We start from the raw sequence: 24,174 nt of genomic DNA, 5'->3' as shown, positions 1-24,174 counted from the left end.
AGTCTACAGAAAACCCAATGGCTCCCTAGGACACACCATCTACCAGAAGAAAACACACACAAACCGCTATTTGCACGCACTCTCACACCACCACCCAGCACAGATCAACTCCGTAGCCAAGACACTCATCTCCAGAACAAAATGCTTAGCTGATGAACAACACCTAAAACCGAACTAGACACTCTCACTAACGTACTAACATCCAATGGATTCCAAAACAAATAAGATTACCAAGCTAATCCAAAAAAACCCCCACTAAAATCGAAGACAGAGAACAAGAAAACGGCACAGCCCTCCTCCCATATATAAAAGGCACCACAGACAGAATCAGCAAGATCCTCCACAAACATAACATCAAGACAGCATTCTGTACAAACAGAAAAATATCCACCATCCTAAGAAACCCCAAAGACAAAATTGAGTTAGAAAATCAAGGAGTATATGAAATCCCATGCACCGCCTGCCCCACCACATACATTGGACAAACCAACAGAAGAATAAGTGCACGATTGAAGAACACAAGAACTCATTCAAAAAGAGGAACCAACTTCTTCCCTGGTCCAACACTTTAAAGTCACAGGACATGATATTGACTTTAAAAGACCAGAACTATCGCCAAAACTGAACACTTTAACAACAGAATAATCAGAGAAGCCATTGAGATAGAAAACGCCCACACAGCATGAACAAACGAGATGACACCTCCGCCTACCAGCCATTTGGAAACCCGCCTTATTGACAAACGAGTCCCTCACACGAGGAATGACACCAGACCCACACTCACGAGGTCCACACAGGATGTCACCACCGCACATCCACCCAGAAAGCAGACCCAAACCCACACTGATCATGAAGCACGACCAAGGACCAGAAGCCAGACCGCAGCTGCAACATTAGCCATTTCAGGCCCCTCCAATCCATTCATGCAGCGGACTGACACCCACTGTGAAGATGTAGCACGACCACAAAGCCAAACAACAGCTATGCAGCTCACCAGCTCAAATCCCCCTGCAGCACAGACTAGACTGAGCACAAACAAGCCCACACCACCGCACCACACACCCCCAGCCAATCAGAGCACAGAAAAACCCCCATCCAATCAGAGCACAGCCAAGCTCCCACCCAATCAGTTCAAACCCCCACTAGCAGTTAAAAGGAAGAAACAGCTGCGATCACACATTGCTCCCAGAAGCACGAAGCTGAAGCCTGAAGATGACGAATGAGACTTCGAAACGTCGCCAAGACACTTCCAATTTTACACGGAGAAAACCCGAACAACCAAAGACCTATATACAAACACCGTGAAAACCTCAGAAAACATATATATATATATATATATATATATATACACATATATACAAACATACATATATACACTTACACACACACACACACACACATATATATATATATATATATATATATATATATATATATATATATATATATATATATATATATATATATATATAGTATATATCCCAATATATAGTATGGGGTGGAGGGAGCCTTCACATACAATTCAAGAACATAAAAATGTTTTAATATACTTAAGAGCATTGGTTCATATATGCTACACATATAAAACAAGCAGATTTCAATGATAAATATAATTTCCACAATTATAATTGTATCCCAGTGATTATATTTGTAGACAACTTTTGACACAGGCTAAATATCTAATTTTATGAACTTGAGTGAATAACAGGGCATTTTTGTACAATTTATATAATTGTGTCTTTTTATACAGCTATAATTTTGTACTTTTTTAAAACCAAACTTCCTGGCTCTTAGAAGCTTACTTAAAAATTTAGAGGCTTATTCCTGAGTAAGACCTTGTAATGCATCCTGTGTTTTGTTTTGTTTCAGTGGAAGAAGATGTTGGTTGGATAATGATTCCAGTATTTCGAAGGTTGGGCAATTACGGTTTTGTGACAGCAGATTTCATATCTAGAAGTATTTCAGCTCTTCCTGATGGCATTGATTATAGTATTACAAATAATTCAGTCATTTTTCATCATGGCCAAATACAGAGTTTTATAAGCATTTTAATCATAAATGATGAAGAAAGGTAAAGCTCTTTTTCTTGTTTTTCATTCACTACCCTACAATTATTCAAGAATTACATTTCACAGTCAGTGGCATCCAAAACCAAATCAGCAAAACTTGATAGACACCATTGGTCACAGTATTATGTATAAGAGCCATGATGGCTCAGTGGTTAGATTACAGTAATGCAGGCTGACTCACTGCTCACTCCAGGAGTTCTATTCTGAACAGCTCAAGGTTGACTCAGCCTTCCATCCTTCTGAGGTCAGTAAAATGAGGACCCAATTGTTGGAGGCAATATGCTGACTCTGTAAACAGTTTAGAGAGGACTGTAAAGCACTATTAAGCAGTATATAAGTCTAAGTGCTATTGCTATAAATACAGTTAATTAGAGTGGCCATAAAACTAGGTTGTTTTATTTAAAAATTAAATTTAAATCATGGCATTTCATTGCTTACCTTATTTTTCCAGAACAGATGTTTAAATTACCATTTCTGCATATTTTTTCTAGAAGAATTAGTGGTTTTATAATCAATTACTTCTTTTTGTCCTAATCTATAACTTGAAATACTTCATGTATAGTAATAATAATAGATTTTATGAATATGAGCTATAAAATTACTGGATGTTCATATTTCAGTGATATATGGGGTAGTGTAACTGTGTTTGGTGACAAAGTATGTTTCATTCTTTGGTTTCTGATTAGAGAAAATGCTGAGCAGTTTGAAATCCAGCTAATAGCTGCCAGTGGGGGAGCAGTTCTGGGACTGCACCTGGTGACCCAAATAACTATTGCTAAGAGTGACTCTCCACATGGGATTGTCCGCTTCCTCAATGAAAGCCAAATCATTCTTCCCAATCCTAATGTCTCATTAACACTGTCCTTGGTACTTGAAAGAGCTGGAGAATTGATAGGAGAGTCTCAGGTATGTCTATTCTCTTTCTATTTGTTTACTTCTCTTAACTCCTCTGTCTTAAATTAATTAATTAGTGTTTATTTAATTTAAAAAACTTTTTGTTTTTTTATACTCTTTTTAGAATTTTATACTCTTCACTTGTTTTCTAAAACATCAATCAATTAAAGTTACAAACCAGCCATCATTAATTTGAAATAAGATTTAAGGGAAAAATTTCCAGTTCAGTTACAGAAAGGAATTGGTTCTGCTGATCCTTGCTTACCTTTATATAGGTTCAAGGACAACCTATAGCTCTAAATGGACTGAGAATAATTTAACCTCCAATTTTATTATACACGTGTGTTACCCATGGCAAAAAACCTTGTGATATTTTTAATTACTCAAACAAAGCATGTTAATAATAAATAAACTGAAATATATGTTAATATGTGCTAATATATGCTTAGAAAGGGAAGAGATGAAAATAATTTCAATTTGATAAGATTCTACTCTACAGCCAAGCTCTAAATTATTATTATTATTGTTATTATTATTTAATATTTATTTATATCTCACTTTTATTTTTTACTAAATTTATAGGCCTATTGTATTGCTGTTTCCTTACACTGCTTAAATGTTAATAATTTTGGAAATTTGTAACCTTACAGAAAGATTTATGCATGGAGAAATGAATTGTATTTTAATTGATTTTGTATGTATAGATAAATTGTTGAATTTTTGTATTCTGATTATTTTAGTTTATGATCAATGAATACATTTACTTCCTTGTATTTGATTTATATAGCTAGTTCCACTAAAGAGTATCAAGTCACAAATATAGATTTTTATATAACATAACAACAGAGTTGGAAGGGACCTTGGAGGCCTTCTAGTCCAACCCCCTGCCCAGGCAGGAAACCCTACACCATCTCAGTCACTCACGCTTCAGATAGGTCAACGTATCTTGATTCTACCTATAATATATCCCATCCATTCACGCAGCAATTTTATAAGGGCCAGCAAAATTTCTTGACCTGAATATGTTTGCCTGAAGTCTAACGTGGAGAAATGCAGTTTTAAATGAATGTTTGTGAATTTCAGGCATGCTTAGCACTAACATATTTAGAATATCAGTTATTCTTCATTTATGCCCCATTGCCAGATGGATAACAATTCTTGTTTTTATACAGAAGGGCCTTATATAACCTTATGGCTTGTAATGATTTACCTTGTAAAAGAGAATCAGTTCCTTCCGTCCTAACATTATTCTTTTAACCAGAATTTGCCTGAGACAGTTATTCTCTTCACTTTTATGAAGGTTATTTTTTATTTTGTTTCTCTTTTGAAAATTGCTGATTGGTAGATTTTGATTTACACATATACATATATTGTGTTTCAGTTTTGGCAATATAAGTGGCTCATCAATTAATTAAAATATAAATAAGTGAATTCATTTCTGTAATCTAAAGATGATTAATTTAGCAGATTAATTGAGCAAAAGGGCACACTTTCTCTGGGAATACCCACAAAAGATTTTCTTCATATTGCACATTGATTAATATGTACTAAGAATTTTTTTTCTGCTGTAGTACTTTTATCAATAATGCTTTCTTAAAATATATGTCATCTGCAGATTAATTGGGACATTTTAGGACCTAATTCAGAGGTAATTTTACCTCCTCTGAATAGTGACATCAGTGACCCAGTAAATGGATCGTTTTATTTTGCGGAAGCAGAAGGTGGCTTGCGACAGATCAACTTGAAAATTTATCCTCATGAAGAAGTTGAAGTTCAAGAGACCTTCATTATAAGGTTGCATGCTATGAGGGGAGAAACAAAACTAGATCCCAAGGCTGCCATTATAACAATAAATGTAAATGATTTTATTATTAATAATAGTAGTACTCTATTGAGGCTTTACTGTTATTTCTTTTATTTCTTTATTATTCTTTACAGCGTCTTTTTATTAATGCTACGACATAGAATCATAAATGGGGAAGTTATATCTTTTGTCATATAAGAAAATACTTTTGAAAATTTTGAGCTTTTTTAACAAAGGGAGCACAAGAGTCTAAAGGTCATTGGACTTATAATAATGAGCACCATTACAGCACACCATTAAAAAACACACCATATAATTAAAGTACTTAAATGTTCTGCGTACTGTATCACTAATTAGGAAACCCAAGTATAACCATTACTTTTTCTTAACCTAGATTTTAAAGTTTGGTGATCCCAATGGAATAGTGCAGTTTGTTCCTGAATCCTTATCTCCAAAGATTTTTGAGGAACCATCAGCATCTGAAGGTCCACTGAATATTGTGCTTTCCATAAAGCGAATTCAAGGCATTATGGGGAACATCACGGTATTTGACTTTGGTACTTAGTTGTTTGTCCAATATAATTTAATTATGAGTAAAGAATTAAATCAATGGGAGATTGAGATAGATAAATAATAGATGACAGATAGATAGATTAACAGACAGGCAGATGAGCCAGTGTAATGTAATGGTTAAAGTATTGAACTAGGAGAAAGGGCCAGTTACTCCCAGTCCTAGACTTGGAATATATCAACCCATTTGGACCAAAAAGTTATACTGAAATAGATTTATTTGGGATATTTTAATACAATAAGTAGGTAGATATATAGGTGGTAAGAAGTAGAAAAATACATTATATAGAGAGGGGATAGCTGTCTTACCTATGCACATACAATATATGCAAGCATATGACATAGAGAAAACATATATGGTAGGCCATCTATGTTAGATTTCTGAACTTCATGAATATTTTGTTTTTAAATATATTTTTTCTAATAAAATGTTTTCAAAGGGATGTTTGTATGAACAACAAAATTTAACAATTAATAAAGATGTGGGGGTTTCAGAGGAACTGAAACTATGCTTGTTTGTTCTGAGAATATTGTTTTCAAATTATAAAGTCTGTAACATCTAAACTATATAAAATTTCATTTCATTGGGACTTGAATATATTGACTAAAGTTTCTTTTAATTTAATTGTTATAGATTTACTGGAAATTAAATAGTGATTCTGATACTACAAATGATTTTATAACTATGAGAGGTTCTGTTGTGATTCCGGATCTACAAAGGACTTCGAACATTGTGATTTCCTTGTTGCCTGATGATGTTCCTGAAATAGATGAGCATTATGAGGTCCAGCTTACTTCAGCGGAAGGAGGAGCTGATTTGGATCTGGAGAAAAGCATTTCTAGATTCATGGTGGTTGCAAATGATGACCCATATGGAGTATTTGCCTTGTATGGTGAAAAACAGTCAGTACTAGTAGAGAAAGATCTCAGTCGGCATATCCAGATTAATATTTCTCGACATGCAGGGACGTTTGCAGATGTAATTGTAGAGTACCAAATTTCATCTTTCAATGAAGAAAAAGTAATCACACCAGCCAACAGAGTGGGAAAGCTACACATTAAAGCAGGCTCCAGTTATGGGTTGAAAACAGTGCCAATATATACCCAGGTCTGTTATTTCCCTCCATACTGAAAGATCCTTTTAAATCATGATTGTAGTGTTTTGTAATCAAAAACAGTATTTTATGAACTATATTTTTATTAAGTCTTGGTTTTAATTTAGAAAAGCAGAAGATTCCTATTTTAAGGTACATGAAGAAAAATGCACTGTAGTGAGTGAATGTTCCTGAACATGCCAGGTTCTTGGGAAGCTACTTTTTGACATTGAAAGATGTATCGCAAAACTATTATTCACATTCCCTGACAGTCCTGTATATCAAAGAATGTGGCTAGGTTGCATTTCCTTAGCCTGTCTAGATAATAAAACTTAAACAAGATCATAACAGGTGACACTCTACATATTTGAATGCTCACAATGATAACAAAAGCAAAAGCTGCGGCTATATATTTCAAAATAATGTGTTATAATAATATGGTGTAACAGAATATGACGTGGTACTTATAGATTCTAAATAAATAATTTTGATAAAGTTAAAATTTGGTAGCCTTAATTTGCTGGTATTTTTCATTACTTCTAATTTTAATGTTGCTTTCTATTAACTTTGGGGGGAAACTTGTAAAATTACATGTCTAAATAAGTCTTGCTTGAATAAAACATTTCAAAGTCTTATTTGAATGCTAATCTGTAAATATAATTTTTAATTACTATGTTTTATGATTACAAATTTCCAGGTATTTATTTCCTTTGGCATGAATTTGACCCTGGAATTGATCAATGTAACGTTAGTTAATATTAGTGCCAATATTACGCCTAAAATATTAGAGACAGCCAGGTTGGTCTCTTTTCCAATTCCCAAAGAAGCTGCCAATTCTCAGGTAACTAGATTTATAGTTTCTAACAACTTAACAACCAGTGGAACACATTTTAATTTATTAGACTTAACTGACTGCCAGATGTTGAAAAACCTGAATAAATTGTACTATATTAAATAATCTTAATTTTTTTTATTTTGGTTTTTATTTCTCACTACATATTTGAGGGAAAGCACATTCATATATTTTTTTGCATCACCATTTTTCTCTCTTTGCAATTTGGCAGTGGTGGGAGGAAACAAAATAGAAATCTGGTCATTCCTGGCTTGCAAATTTCAAACTTCAGGTTATTTTAACTAGGTATTATAAAAAAAGTCATGTATTATACTTCATTTCCAATTGTCATTTGTTTTATAGTTGATGTATATATTTGCTGGTGAATTAAAACAAATATATAGTACATTTAAAACAAAACTTAAAATTTCAAAATATAGATTTATTGCAAAAACAATGCAATATTTCTATTACTGACAGCAGCAGTATTCCATATACAATTATTCAGTGCATATGCCTATAATTTTAGTTCGGTTAAGCTGTTGCCATAATTTCTAACAAAAGCAGTATTTTCTATATAGGTTGCCTTTGATTCTATTATCTTGCGACTTATCAATATTACAGCAGGAACAACTCAAGCTCTTATAACTCGTAAAGGAATATATGGTCCCATTGTAGTAACCTGGAATTCTGGATATCCACTGGGGCTTATTCCACTGTATCTTCACCAAGGCAATACTATACCAGCCTCTGGTGAGTGCCATCATTTTGCTAGTCTTGCGGACAGTAGGACAGTTCAAACACTTTGATAACAAAGAGAGAGTAATAAAGAAGGAGAGAGAGAGAGAGAAAAAAAAGAAGTATGCTCAAGATTCAAGGAAATCATTTTACCACAAACTCTTTTTGTACCTTCAATTGTTTTGTTTTATTAAAATAAATGTAAGCCCCACCCCCCATTATTCCCTATCTGAATTTGGTTTATCGCTCTCTTTCCTTAACCCTTTTTTCCCTTAGGAAAGTAGATAGTTAATCGTTATATCCAGGGCATACTTCACTGTACCTTATCATAACTTGATGTGTAAAATTTTTGATTTCTGGGATGTATACAGTGTAACCGCTTTTTCTTTTCCTTTTAATCTGCTGCTCAACAATGAGCAAACTTGCATAATGAATCAGTGTTAAAGGGTCTTTTCCATCATTTCCTTTTGGTGCCTGTAGCATATTTTTGAATATAAAAGATAACAAAATACAAAGACCTGTAAATAGGGTGAATGTGTCAAAAAAAAAAGTGAAGGTAGTACCAATAGTAATAGATGCCTTGAGTACAATCCCAAAACAATAGAGCACCACTTGGACACCATTGGCATTGACAAATTCAGTCAATTGCAGCTTTAGTCAAAGTAGTTTATGGTGTGACAAACCATAATTTATTAAACTTACATGCTACCCGACTAGCAACAGCTCATGATTTAATACTATTGCTCTCCAACATTCTAGTAGTTTTCTACCTATCTCTTTTCCTTTTTCCTTCCAGGCACAGTTACTTTTTCCCATGGTGAACAAAAAAAACCAATTTTATTGCAAGTTATTCCAAATGCAAATAGTCCTGAGGTGTTTGCTGTACATCTGGCCGCTGTGCAGAGTAATGCATCTGGTGGGGCTTGTCTAGGGTAAGAAAGCTATCACTCAAGTTGAATATTTGGTTCACCAGCCTAATAAAACAAGAATTCCTCACACCCTCCTCATTAATTAATTGACATTCATTATTTCCTTCTTCTGTCTAAGATAAAGTTACCACATATCTGGAAATATTAATAATTATGGAACCAAACTACACAATGACTAAACTTATGAACTGATATCGTCATAAAGTTCTAAAACTGCTTCTTCAATTTGAGCAAAGTCTCAGATGAAGCCAATATGCTAATGTTTTTAAATAGATCTGTCTATTGAAGATGAGTTAAAACTGTCCTGCCTTTATCTTTCCACATTCAAATGTCATATATTTGTTTTTATTTCAGATCAGATTTCATTATTGCTGAGATTGAGCCAATGGGAGTCTTTCAATTTGCTCCTAGCTCAAGGAACATTTTAGTGCGGGAAGATGCGCAAACAGTCAGATTAAATGTACAAAGACTTTTTGGTTATCAAAGCAACCTCACAAAGGTGTTTTATCAGACCACTGCAGGAAGTGCCAAATCATTAGAAGACTTTGAACCTGCTCATAATGGAGAACTTGTTTTTGGATTCCTTGACATTAACACAGTGTTGGAAATCTTGGTACTTGATGACAGCATTTCAGAAGGGGAAGAAATGTTTTTTGTGAATTTAACATCTGTGAATGTTTTAGATGTTCAGGACCTTAACCCAGCTTGGAATCCACGTCTGAATGCAGAATTTAGCATTGCATCAATTACCCTACTGGCCAGTGATATCCATTATGGAATTTTAAGTCTTGGACCAACTATTATTTACACTGAAGAAGACAGCAATAACATTGCTTCCAACACTATTCTGATTCATATCAGAAGGACTCAGGGATTTGTGGGAAATATCTCTGTAAATATAAAAACTTTTGGTGCAATAAATGCCCAAAGTGGGGCAGATACATTTCCTTTCGAAATTGTCCCTGTGGTTTCTAATCTTACCTGGGCAACCGAAGGGACGGACTTTGAAGAGATGGCTCTGTCTGTCACATTATTGGATGGGGAACAAGAAAGCAAAGTATCTGTCACAATTCTTGATGATGATGAACCTGAAGGGGAAGAATTTTTTTATGTTGTTCTTTCTGAACCTCAAGATGGAGCCCAGATTACAGAAAGCATAGATGAATATGGGTTTAAAGGTTTTACCACAATAATTATCAAAGGTAGACATATTTATGTTGTTTTAGTATATAAGCAAAATGATGAGAGGAAAGAGAATTTCTTTAGTAAAATACTGCTGTGCAAATAATAATTCTTAAGTAAAAAACAAGAAGTAAGTGTGTATTCCACAGTTTGTAATATAAATCATATACATTCTCTCAGTTATCTGGACCATCATTTTCCACAATAAGTAATTGTGATTGAAGAGGAAGAGAATTCCTGATAAATTTCTTGCCTTTGACAATATAGATTGAAATGGAAACAGTGGTATTAGCATGTTTTCTTGTGGGATGTAATTGTTATAATTGAAAGGAAATGATTATGATCAGGGGTAGTTAACCTTTTTATACCTACCGCCCACTTTTGTATCTCTATTAGTAGTAAAATTTTCTAACTGCCCACCGGTTCCACAGTAATGCGCCGTGTATCGTCATCTGCGCATGCCTCGCACATCATGGCTTGGGTTTGGAGGGGGCGCCAGCTACCAGCTCTACTTGTCTGTTACAGCTGCATGGTGTGGGGGGAGATGCGCGAGCTATTCTGGGATGAGGCTCTTTTGTTTGCGGTCACACTATAGCGCCATTTAGTTTCACTTACGTAACGTGAACTAAACTTATGCGCGGGTGATACAAATAGTATATTTTCAGAAATTTAAATTGTCATGGGGAATTTTATGAAAACCTAATGAAATTTTTTTAAAATAATGCTATGAATTTTTTAAAAAAAATCAATTAAATTAAAAAAAAGGAAAGTGCTTCAGTATCAGACAAAACCCCTACGACCCACCATGAAAGCTGGAACGCCCACTAGTGGGCGGTAGGGACCAGGTTGACTACCATTGATTATGATGATAACAGTGTAGAAGTCTTATAAAGGGTCTGTTGAAAAGATCAAATTTATCTGGTCAGTTTCATGTACTGGATAATATAAATTAGGCTTTTCAAACCAGAAAGTAAGGGCAAATAAGGATGAGTTCAGTAAGGAACATGGATCCGAAGCTGATAACTAAGCATTTCCTTTGGGTTTAAAATTCAGATCAAAACAGTATACACACACAAAATTGCATATTAGAAGCTTTGTATTCTAGTAAATCTTGAGAAAAGCTGCAATGATGTTATATGAGATTTATATTCTCTTATATTACCAATATGACTAAGAGATGAAAGGCTGTTCTGTTTATCTTTCCTTGTGTGAGGGATTCAATTCATAAAAGTTCTGCCTGAACAGATATTTTTTTACTTTTGGAAAAAAAGTAAAATTAACAATCTGCTTATCTCATCATTTCTCCTTGGCTAACATTTACCTATGTTTGATCACATATATTGTTGGTCTGGTAAAAACAGAATGTTCTTTCTAGATATCAGTTACTTTTGTTTAATAGACTGGTGTAATTTCCAATAATTAGCTAGCATCTGAATTTGTCCTGGAAGATAATAAAAGGAAGTTAACTTTAATATGTTCCATTTAAGATCAAGAATGCGGTCTTTCTGTTAAAAATTATGTCTTTTAAAGTAAGAAATTAAACAGAGACTCAGATAAATCTTTATGAATTAGTTACTGTCAGCAGCATCTCATAAGTGTCAAAATAATGAAAGAAGCATCACAGTGCAAGCTCCACATCTTTGTGGCATATGTGTGATTCATAACATGAGTAGAAAACTGGCAGGACTTGAACTGTTATTCCTCAATGCTGCTTGCACCATTTACTCAGGAAAAGATTCTGATGGTTACTATTTTTGTTAAGATCATAACAACCTAAGACAATAATTTGTGATCCATCAGCTCTTGCTAAAATAGTAGACAATAGAAAAGCATTTCAAATTGTTTCTAGGAAAATAACAAACCTATGTCTCAGCAAGGAGTCAATCACAACTTAAGAAAGACTTTACCTTTCTTAGTGATATATTTCCAAAAATTGGTAAAGGAGCCCTTTTATTTTCCTTAGTACCTTATCGTATTAATATTGTCATGAAGATACCCAGTTGCTTTAAAATGTGTTGATTCAATAAACAAATGCCATTATATCTGTGTTGTGATTATCATATCAGCAATATTCCATCCTATCATACTTTAAAATGCACAAGTATTCTTAAATGTTTTACTGCTGGAATTATTTTATATACAATACATTATTTTATATAAAATACAGTTTCTTTAATTGTATTGTAAAAGCTACTCATTCATCACATTCATGTGATATCGTGTAATTATCTCATTTTGGGATATATACTATATATATACTATATAATCTTTTTGTATGATGTTGTGACAAAATAAATAAATAAATAAATAAAAAATAATAATTTTTAAGGAATTCTACAGTGTAATAATTTACTCTTGATATTTTGGGATGTTCTATTTCCCATTTAGGAAATGATCTTCAGAATGGAATTCTAGGATTCAGTGAAGAAACTCAACGTGGTCTTATGCTTGATGAAGATTCAGAAAAGAGGAAAGTAGAACTCTTTGTCTCAAGACAGCCAAACAGGTACAAGCAGCAGCTGATAAAAAGTGTTATCTTCATTTACAGTAATGAATTGTGTCAAATCAAGGATTATAATTGTAAGCAGGATCGGTTGTGACGGGATCTTAGTATGAAGCCTTATAGAAGTTCCAGTAAATTACTGCTAACTGGGATAATTATCTCATAAATTTAGAATATAAGTCAATCAATATACCAGAACTGAAGAAAAATGAGAAAAATAAATTTACCCTAATTCATACACGTAATAGCCAACATGTAAAATTAATTTCTCTGCAACGTGCACATATTTACCCTTTGGTGCTTTCTTCAGGAAAGTACAGTTTGGCTAGAACTTGTAGATTCAGATGGCACTTGAGATCCATCTCATTAATAACTTTCTTTTTCATAGTGCTGATCATATAATCCATTGTATTATATTATATTGGTAAAATCAAAGACAGCCCACTACTATATCAGGTCATTCATATTATTATGAAAATTTTGATTTGAACAGCATTTTCTAAACAAGATTTGAGCTTGAGATCCTTATGTTAAAAAAATGGAGTGTCACTTTATATGTGAGCTGTGTGTGTGTTCACTCTAACCCTTTCTGGCCCATGCTATGCATCTCATGCCACCTGCAAGAATCCTCTCATCCCCTTGCAAAGTCAACCTAGCAGTATTCAATTTCCTTGCTGGCCTGGGACTTACAATTTCCTGTTAGCTTCTCCATTAACTGGTTGTGGAAGTCGCAAGAAGTTGCCTTGCCTAATGACTATGGGATTCAGTAATGATAGCAACCTGGATTGTAGGGACTGCCATTGCTAAATGATGCGGTTGCACTTTATGACTTAGCAATGGAAATAACAGGATAACCATTGTTCATTTTTAAAAACATAAAATTTTGCTATGATAAGCAAAAGAACAAAACGGATGTGAGGATAAAGCCTTTTCCAGTGCTGCCTGCATCAATGCAGTTATTTTGGTTTGCTTTGTTAATAGGGCTTTTGAAGATGTGAAAGTGTCTTGGCGTGTGACTTTTAACCAAACATCAGTTGTCCTGCAGAGCAATGGCACCAATCTGGCAAATGAACTGATAGCTATCACAGGGGTTACCACTTGTAAGGCTGGCCAAATACAGTGCATTGTTTCTATTGAGATCCAGCCTGATAATGTGAGTACTTATAATCAATTAGTCACCTCCCCTAACTACTCTTCCACAAAATATACTAGAATGTGGTCAAATGATGAGAAGCTGGAGAATATTCCATTTACATTATCGTATTTCTGGTATCTTTTTTTACGTGCTTTCGAAACTGCTAGGTTGGCAGAAGCTGGGACAAGTAACAGGAGCTCACCCCGTTAAAAAAAAATGTAAAAATGCAAGTAGAAAAAATAGGGACCACCTTTGGTGGGAAGGTAACAGCGTTCCGTGCGCCTTTGGTGTTGAGTCATGCCGGCCACATGACCACGGAGACGTCTTTGGACAGCGCTGGCTCTTCGGTTTTGAAACGGAGATGAGCACCGCCCCCTAGAGTCGGCACCGACTAGCACATATGTGCGAGGGAAACCTTTACCTTTTTATTTCTGGTATATTGGCTGTGAAACAGCATACCTTTTTTACTTAGGAAAGAATCTTCTATATTGGATCTTCTCTTTGGTGATCTATGTGAGATTACAGCAATGGGAATCTGTCCACTAATGAGGTTCTGTGTAGAACACTGGAAAATTGTAGGATTTCAGAAGTACTGATAACTTGTTCCTTTTTAAGTAGCATTTATTCCAAAGATCAATAATCTTTAGAGCTAACTATAAACGGTATTAGTAGGATTTCCATTAGATATTTTTAAAAAAATAATTCACAAATCCTGAAGAAAGTAAATTTGCTAACTTTTCTATGCACTTAGGAAAAAAAATGAAGAGAATTATCAAAGAGGACCCAGATTGTTGGGGGCAATAAATTGACTTTGTATATAATATACAAATGGATGAAGACTATTGCTTAACATAGTGTAAGCCACCCTGAGTCTTCAGAGAAGGACGGGATATAAATGCAAATTAAAAAAAAATTGTACTTGAAACAAGTTTGAAAAAAACATAAAATTAATTAATATTTTTTTCCACTGAAGAGTTCATTTATATATATGTACTTTCCCAGAATACATTTTAATGATTCAGAAACAAATTACATGAATGATAGCAGGATTTCTATCCAGATACCAAGTAACAGTTGTTTTTATAAGGCCAAACACATAGTTCTATGATCTGGAAAGCTCACTGCACAAAATATAGCAAAATTGTACTAGGGAGCTTTATTATTATTATTATATATACCCTTTGATTGGAAAATGTCCAGTCTTTTGATTGTCCTTTTTGATTATTAGGTTGCTGAATCTGAGTTTTGTTTTTTTGTGGAACTCTATAATGTGGGGGAAGGAGCAGCTTTAAATGAGAGTGCCAGATTTGCACACATTATAGTTCCAGAGAGTGATTCTGTGCAGAAGGATCTCATCTACTTTTCTGTGGGGTCTCGTCTTGCTGTGGCTCATATGAAAACCAGTTCAATTAGACTCCAAGTGGTTAGAGATTCTGACACAGCATTTACTATCTCAGTCGACTACAGAACTCAGGTAAGACACACATGAGTATATTTTGCAGTATATCTGGCTGTCATCTGATAGATAAAATAGGCTGCAGGCTACAATAACTAATGCCTTTTAATAAAATTAAATTACCAGACTTCCAATTTTTCACATTAGTACATATTTGGTGATGCCCTTATTTCTTCTCTTTAAAAAAATTCTCAAAAGTATTTTTGTATTTATTCTTTGTTGAATAATTGCAAGTTAGAGTAGTGGTTTGTAATAGCCTGATAACTTTTTCTCTCATCCTAAATGTTGGATAGATATTTTACAATGAAACAAATCAAGGGTATATTTATTTAACAAACATTTGCCTAAAGGCTAGTTTACTTCTTTTATTCATAGAGAAAAATAGTTCCCATTTGAAATTCCAGAAGTTACAATTGAAATCAATAAGCTGTAGATTTCATCTAACAATGGCAGTCCTTTGAAAACTTGGTGCACATATAGTTGATTTGGATTTAAGAGAGTAGTTTCAAACCCTTCCAGCAAAGTTACTAATTTAAGTGGCTATGAAATAGTCATTATCTTATAGCCTTTCATGGCTGAGGATGTTCTATGAGGGAACAACAAAAATTGAAACATAATTATACACTGGATTGAATGAAAAAAATAACTGCAAGATTATTGTGTTCATAATAAGTGAAAGATTACTCCTCTGAGTTTCACTGTGGACATTTGTCACTGTGGGTCAATCCCCTCTTTTTGAATTGGGATATTTAGGTTGCAAAAACTGTCTAATGGTTTTGTGTAGCCAGATACGGTAGCTAATTCATTTTGGATTTTTATGATGGATTCTCCAGATGACAATATAGAACAGAATTAGAGTTTGTTAGAAGCCTATATTTTTCCTTTCTTATCTTAATTGAAGTTACTCTATCTTTGACAGTTGAACTCATCCTTGACCTTTGTGAATTAACTGCTTTTTGCTTTTGCCAGTTCCACCACTCAAATGGAAGAGGTGGTGTCTCATTTAAAATAGGCAGGAGAAAATCTTTTTTCTAGCTTCCATGCTAATTCATCCCTATAAAACTTTCCACCAAGCACTAGGTTAGCAATGTTGTTTAACTGAAACCCAGGATATAGGTTGAAAATTGACAAGATAGTACACTTTTTAGTGGTTTATATTTTTTTACACTGATATTCCTAAGAATTATTCTAGTACTGAGAAAGAATTAAATCTGGATTCAAATAAAAATATATCTCTCTTTGGAGATATATTGTCACTAGGATTAATTCTGCAGCTTTTCTGGCTGAACTAGAATAGAATAGAATTTTTATTGGCCAAGTGTGATTGGACACACAAGGAATTTGTCTTGGTGCATATGCTCTCAGTGTACATAAAAGAAAAGATACCTTCATCAAGATACAACATTTACAACACAAATGTTTGTGTTATAATACATAACTATTATATAATACATAACTATTTTACTGTTATGGATTATAAACTATATTCTTTTACTTGCGTGCATGTGCACTACAAATATGCCAACTGAACATATGCGTGTAGGTTCTTATGATACTAAAACATGAATATGTAAGGAGAATCTTAGGGTGCAAATGTAGATTGACTCTGCTTAGTTGCTGCAGGATTAGGTGTCATTCTGAGTTGGTAAAAACATCCATGTTACTAATTCAGGAAATTTCCCTCAATTACTATTGTGCAAGTGACTAACTGCTGAGGAACTAGTAATATTCTATGATAGTACAGATAGCTGATAAACTGGTGAAAAATAACATCTGTATATGTTTATAAAATATGGTTCCAGCCTTCTTTTGTCTATTGAAAAACAAATAATTTAAAAATACAGACATATTATCTAGGTCTCAATTTCAGTCTTCATCTCTTACCTATCCAAAGTGATGCCTAAAGCGGTTCACTTTACTTTTGGAAGACTTCTCCTTCGAATTAGTACTGCTCTGTTAGTGAAAGCAAGTAACAGGTAATCTTGGAGGTCATCTAGTCCAACCCCCTGCTCACAGAGGTGTACCTAGTTCCTCAATCATTTTACCAATGATAGTGGACAATTTAAAGTTTTGAAAATTCTCTCACTTGATGATATGGATATTTTTTGCCAGAATACATCTGGGCTAGATATATGGGATTCTAGAACACAATGTTACAGAGTCTCTATCACTTATAGAAGTCTTTAGAAATGTTGATAGTTTGAAGCAAATTTGTTCTTACAAATTGCTACATAATTAATTTCTTACCTAGACATTTATTTCCTGATTTCCAGGAGCTGTTGAGACCTGAACCTTTTGGACGTGTAATCATATCTCCTGCCATTTCCGGACAAGATTTTATTGCATCTGAAGGAACATTGTCTTTTGAATCTGGACAGAGAAATGCTCTGCTGAGTATAATACTCAACCCAAAGAATGGATATCTGAATTTATTTCCTAAACGCTTCCAAGTTATACTGTTCAATCCTACAGATGGTGCCAGAATTGATAGCATCTATGGTATTGCCAACATTACCATAGTCTCTGATTCAAACTCCCAAGCAATCTGGAGTCTGACTGATCAGCTGTTTCAACCACTTGATGATATTATTTTGAACACAATCCTCCAGCATCTAAATATCAAAATAGTCGCAGAAAATACAGAAGAGCAACTTGCTGCTGTGATGTATATCATAGATAAGGTCTATATCTTGTTCTCCCTTCTGCAATAATTAAAGATTTCTTAGAACTAGGAAATCTTAATCTCATTTTTTTTCTGAGAGATGAAGCCAGAATAGTAAAAGCTTTGACCCAATGATTAAAGGTAAAGGTAAAGGTTCCCCTCGCACATACGTGCTAGTTGTTTCCGACTCTAGGGGGTGGTGCTCATCTCCATTTCAAAGCCGAAAAGCCAGCGCTGTCCAAAGACGTCTCCATGGTCATGTGGCTGGCATGAATCAATGCCAAAGGCGCACGGAATGCTGTTACCTTCCCACCAAAGGTGGTCCCTATTTTTTCTACTTGCATTTTTTACGTGCTTTCGAAACTGCTAGGTTGGCAGAAGCTGGGACAATTAACTGGAGCTCACCCCATTACACGGCAGCACTAGGGATTCAAACCACTGAACTGCCGACCTTTCGATCCTTTCAATCGACAAGCTCAGCGTCCTAGCCCCTGAGCCACCGTATCCCCTTGACCCAATGATTACTTTGTTTCTTCATGGAAGATTAATCTTGAATACTTAGTGAAGATAGTTTATGTCATGAACAATATATTGGAATTTAACACTGACATTGTATATCATCTGCTCATTTCACTTCAGGTCGGTTAAACATTTGGATGAATAACTTTCATCTAAGTGAGCAGAAGCTGCTTATGGATCCTATATACAATAATATACACACATTTCTATTTTTAGAAACAAAGTAATCATTGGGTCTAAAAATAGAAATGTGTGTATATTGTATATAGGATCCATAAGCAGCTTTTGCTCACTTAGATGAAAGTTACTCATCCAAATGTTTAACTGACCTGAAGTGAAGTGAGCAGATAATATACAACGTCAGTGTTAAATTCCAATACATTGTTCATGACATAAACTATCTTCACTAAGTATTCAAGATTAGTCCTCCATGAAGTTTTAGATACGGCTATTATGCAAGGGAAGAGCTCCATTGAAATAAATGGCAATTACTTTCAATATTTATTAAGGATGTTTTTATTTTATCTTTAAAATGCTTAATTCATCAATTATCCCAGTATAAAAGAATCAAGCCATTTAGACACTGAACATTTTTTAAAATATTTGCTTTTCAAGGTAATATCTGAAGGAGAAATACAGGCACTTGCTGATCGAAACAGAAATCTTTTGTATGAAATCCTCTGTGCACTTGCTAATCCCAAACGCAAGGATACTCGAGGCTATAGCTTCTTGGCTGATATTACAGAGAAATTTGCTTTTTCTCTTCCTGTTGGTGAAAAATGTGGCTCACAGGGTGAAAGGTATGGCATTTTCTACATACGTACTAAGCACATGCTAAAGTGATGTAAATGTTAAGATTATTTGAAGGTCTATGTATGTATCTTGGTATACAAGTAAGCAAATTGTTCAAGATGTCTAATATCCTATAAAGTGAATCCTTAAGCACTCAAGATCAGGATTATATGTTTTTTATTTCACACTTAAAAGTTGAACTAAAGCCTGAATATATTACTAATGAATTAATATTTGACATATTATTCATTTTATTGCTGGTGAGCCTATACAACTATGAGCAGGCATGAGAATCTACTGCACCTTTTTCATTGAAGATAGTAATTTTCTGATTACTTAGCTTGTTGTTACTGTTCTTTTTTAACAGAGGTAAAACCTTCCTTGACCATTGCCCTTATATTGTAATCACATCACATCACTGGTATCCTCAACAAATCAATGGGCATAGATTTGATGGAAAAGATGGTGATTTCATTAGAGTTCCTGACCATTTGTTAGAAGTTTCTGCTTCATCCCATTCTAATGATGCAACGTGTAGTTTCATTCAAGTCACTGAATATAGTAGCCAGCAATGGTTTACAGCAGATGGTAGAGGAATTGCCCTAAAAAATAAGGTAATTTGTTAAACTATTTTTTAGATCAATATCCTGTGAGTTTTGTTTCTTTTAGAAATGTCAAAGTTCCTTATGTGGTTTTCCCAATCATCTTACATCTAAGTACTGAATTCATTGTATTTTACTACTCTTATAAGATGGGATTGCTTTTGTTTCATTTATGACATTGGATTTAAAAATATTTTAATGTAATTTCATCTGAATCAGCAGCTATATTAGTAGCAGACAGCTGTTTTCTAGCTTTAATGGCTTCTCATAGTTCACAATATCAACTGCATGATTTGGACATAGAAAGTAGTAGGAATATTTGCTTACAGTTGGCAAATAAATATGATTTGTGTAGAATACCAAAGACAATTGTTGCTAGATGAACATTATTCTCAAAGAAAATATTGAGCATGTATCTTTTTAATCCTGATGTATCCTGTTATACCTTGATTCTCATTATTTGTATAATGGCTTTTCATTGTCTCATTGCCTGTGATAGCATTCTGGGCCTGTCTTAGTGTAACAAGCCAATCTACTGCCAGAATCTGTAAGTCAGTTTCACAGATGGTTAGGGAGCCATTTCCTTCTACTGACCTAGCTATTATAAAACTTACCTATTGAGGTTTTATAACCTCAACTGCTCTGTTAGAGACACATTTATGAACCTTATGTAAGATGAAAACTATTATTGAGGAAATGCTAGAATCTGATTTTGAGTTCCATGAGGAAGTTTGACTGATGGTATGGATTTGTAATGAGACTTATACATGAAGATCTATTGACTAACTTAAAACATTTTACTGGAAAAAAATCAATTGATTTGTACAATTTAGGATGATGCTGTGCTGCAAATTAAAAAGAGAATATATGATTCAGAAGACCCATTGGAATGCACCTGTCAGGAACACCTTAAAACATCTGTGTTTTCTGGGTTTGCATAGCTTATCTCTACAGCTGTCATACTATTCTAAGAAAAGACACAGTTGGTTTAAGGTGTTTCTGAGAAATGGCATATGGATGTCATGCATATCTTGAAACACATTCCTTCTTTGGAATTCAAAGTGCTGCCCAGCCTTAACAGAATTACTTTCATACTCATATTTCATGCATGTTTATTCAGAGCTGCTGTTTACTTCAAGGAGAATCCATGTAGAGATGTATGTATATAATTATAGCAACGAAAACTTACATTAATGTAAAAGGATACAATCAACAGTTTTTATACATGAGGCTACCTTTGAAAACCCTTTGGAAACTGTATCTGATTAAACACGTGGCTGCTTGGATTGTCATAGACGTAACAAATGTTGCTTATGTAACATCTGTATGGCTATAGCTGTGTTGGTTATCAGTTTCCAAAAGTAATTCAAGGTGCTGGCTGATACTTTTCAAAAACCATATATAGCTTAGGCTTTGGGGCTGCCTACTATAAGGGGCATCACCCTATCTAGTAAGATCAAGGAGAAGGTAATACATTAAGGAAATGTCATCTTCAGGGACTTCATTCTCAAATCCTCTCGGTGATATTCCTCCTCATTTTGGAATAACCTCTTCACAGGACTGTTCTATCTCTGTTAATTTCAAAGAGATAGACTAGATGGAATATTGACTGCCCATAAAGTGTGAGTTCTTTTTATTGTTCCTGGAGATTTTTTCTTGAGTTTTTGCTGTTTTTTGTTATTTCTAGGTTTTTAATCTTATGAATGGAAAGAGGTGGTAAGCTGCCCAGTAAATTAATTAATAAATAAATAAAATTTTAAATTATATGATTTTGCACTTGCTTGGTTTATATATCACTTAAGGTTCTGAAGATTGCATTCTTAAAACAAATTAATAATATTAAGGACAACTGGTTTGTGTAATATGGCATCCATAAGATATGGATTCAAATCTTCTTGACATATTGTCTGAGATGGAATTTGGGCCTCTTTTTTAGAAAGCAAATACAAGGCTGAATGATATCTCTTTCAAAAGAGAAAATCTTTATATTATGAAGTTACAGTCACTGTATCTTAGGAAGGATAAAGGGGAAATATTTCAAACTGATACCTATTAGAGAATTGGTATCTTTTCAGGAGTTACTGACGGCCTGCTTGGAATAAGATAGATTTGAATATTTAGTGCAAAATAAGAATCAAGTATAAAATAAGAATCATGAATATTTTAAAAGCAAAAAACCTCTATCTTTCCCATTTCAGATTTTTTCAATGAGTTTGAAGGGTCAGAGTCCAGTTCAGCTAAAAGATAACAATGAGGTCATCTACCGGATTTATTCAACAGATAGTCATATAATTCCTCAAAAGTCTTTATGTCTTGTTTGGAATCAGATTGCTGAAAGGTATATTTCTAATTCTTCGTTTGCGTGTCTATCCACAAAAACATACATCTATTAGTTATGTGCTGCTGTGCAGATGTAAAGTGAAAGAGATTGCTTCATGGAGGGTGTGAGTGTATTCACTGCATCTGTTGGTAGTTCTTTAAAGAAGCTGTGCTTTTTCCTCGGCTCATACAATTCTCAAGAGTTCCAAGAAAATATGGAGGTGCTGACAATAGAGGTGGTATTCAGCAGGTTCTGACCAGTTCTAGAGAACTGGTAGCGGAAATTTTGAGTAGTTCAGAGAATCAGTAAATACCACCTCTGACTGCCCCAGCCCCTATCCTCTGCCTCCCGAGTCCCAGCTGATCAGGAGGAAATGGGGATTTTTCAGTACCTTCCCCTGGAGTGGGGTGGGAATGGCGATTTTACAGTATCCTTCCCCTGCCACAACCACCAACAGAACCGGTAGCAAAGAAAATTAATCCCACCACTGGCTGATAGAGTGAGACAAGTTTATTGGAACCTGTAATGCCTTCTCCTTAATGTGCTCCTAGTCTTGAACAACTGCCTTCTACATGGCTAGTATATAAATTTAGATAAAGGTGGAGTTTCATTAACAAGACACAATCAGATTTCTGCTTTGGTCTGAAAACATACATATAGACATGTAATATATGTTCCTGTATATAGTGGTTTATATACTTTTTAAATCCTAATCAAGCTTTGACATATTAACCCAGTTAAATTCAATATGTTTGAGTTAACCTGTGAGGCACTGGTTGATAACCTACTGAGAAAATCTGTTTTAGGCTTCTCGGGTCTCAGAAATCTCCTACACTCTTACGAAACTATGCTTTCCTATAAAGTTTGGCATCCATCTGGTTAAATTCTAAATTTTGTCTTAACTTTATATTCCTTGTGGCCAATCATGCATCATTCTAACTAATAAATTCCACAAAACAACTTTATTCTGATTTATAAAGCATTTTGGTTCTGTTATAGACCAACACAATTCTTATGTTTGTTTACATTTTGTGACATTATTGATCAAGTTAAGAAATAATAAATTAACTGCCAATATTTGTTCCTTTTGTAGTTGGCTGTCTAATGCTCAATTCTGTAAGCTGATGGATGATTCCTCCAATTACGTGGAATGTTCTTGTTCACATATGTCAGTTTATGCAGCTAGTGCACAGACAGACAGCTTCTCTTCTTACAACGAAGCTTTCTTTTCTTCTGGTTTCATCTGTATTTCTGGTCAGTTGTGTTACAGTATTGTTGTTGATTTATGTACTGATTTAAAAAGATAATATTGGAAGTTCTTTCAGAAAATCACTATGTAAAGAATATAAGGAAAGTTTTGAGAGCTATTTTAGACATGCACGGTGAAGATGCTGACTCTCATTTTTTACTCCAATTTCTTTTTGCTTTTAAAAGATGATAGTGAATGGACACTGCAATTCCAACTCTTCCTTGGATCTTTCAAAAATAATTGTGTGATTATTTGAAACTTCACCAAAGTAAATTGTATTTGGTGATAATATCCTCAAAGAAGACCTTATCTTTATCCAGAGAAAAATGCAAATAAAAGATGTTATGCTTCCTTAGGTTATTAGCCAAGGAAGTCTCAGTTGATATACCTTATTCCAGCTAATTAGAATTCACTTCTATGTAAGTAGTTAAAAGTGGATAGATTTTGCCCAAAGATTGCTGCTCAAATTTCTGATTTTATTTCTATACACTTAGGGCACACTCACACATATTTTAGTTAGGGTATTTAATATTTTGATGTTTGTCTAAGATAAATATATTTGAAAAATGTAATACAAATGTAATACAAATGTATTCTGGAAGGATAATACTACAAAAGTGATTGAAATTCATAAAAAATGGAATTTGTTTAGTTATTATACCACTCTTCTTCCAGAAGTAGCCAAATAGCTTATTAAATTAAATAGTTCTGTGTTATATAGTCAATATATAATCATACAGGATATAAATTCCAGAAGAGAAATTTTCTATAAAAGCAATAAAAATACTTTGAAACAGGAGAAGAACATAACTATCCACAGAGCT

General features: G+C 34.1%; 1 protein-coding gene across 1 annotated transcript in view; it reads left to right on the top strand.

Annotated features, from left to right (window-relative positions):
- Positions 1-24,174, top strand: part of ADGRV1 (adhesion G protein-coupled receptor V1) — a 307,496-nt gene that overhangs the window by 141,095 nt on the left and 142,227 nt on the right. Inside the window, exons 66-82 of the mRNA XM_058172618.1 lie at positions 1,870-2,071; positions 2,756-2,975; positions 4,579-4,818; positions 5,162-5,311; positions 5,972-6,445; positions 7,129-7,272; positions 7,845-8,016; positions 8,798-8,933; positions 9,285-10,132; positions 12,501-12,618; positions 13,597-13,768; positions 14,979-15,224; positions 17,480-17,887; positions 19,003-19,187; positions 19,547-19,793; positions 21,980-22,119; positions 23,195-23,355. Of these exons, the coding sequence (XP_058028601.1) occupies positions 1,870-2,071; positions 2,756-2,975; positions 4,579-4,818; positions 5,162-5,311; positions 5,972-6,445; positions 7,129-7,272; positions 7,845-8,016; positions 8,798-8,933; positions 9,285-10,132; positions 12,501-12,618; positions 13,597-13,768; positions 14,979-15,224; positions 17,480-17,887; positions 19,003-19,187; positions 19,547-19,793; positions 21,980-22,119; positions 23,195-23,355 (4,263 nt within the window). The remainder of the gene's footprint in view (positions 1-1,869; positions 2,072-2,755; positions 2,976-4,578; positions 4,819-5,161; positions 5,312-5,971; positions 6,446-7,128; positions 7,273-7,844; positions 8,017-8,797; positions 8,934-9,284; positions 10,133-12,500; positions 12,619-13,596; positions 13,769-14,978; positions 15,225-17,479; positions 17,888-19,002; positions 19,188-19,546; positions 19,794-21,979; positions 22,120-23,194; positions 23,356-24,174) is intronic.

This window comes from Ahaetulla prasina, chromosome 2 (genome assembly GCF_028640845.1).
Source record: "Ahaetulla prasina isolate Xishuangbanna chromosome 2, ASM2864084v1, whole genome shotgun sequence".
In the NCBI taxonomy this organism is placed as follows: Eukaryota; Metazoa; Chordata; class Lepidosauria; order Squamata; family Colubridae; genus Ahaetulla; species Ahaetulla prasina.
The sequence above is the reverse complement of the archived record's forward strand: the minus strand, read 5'-3'. Positions and strand labels throughout refer to the sequence as shown.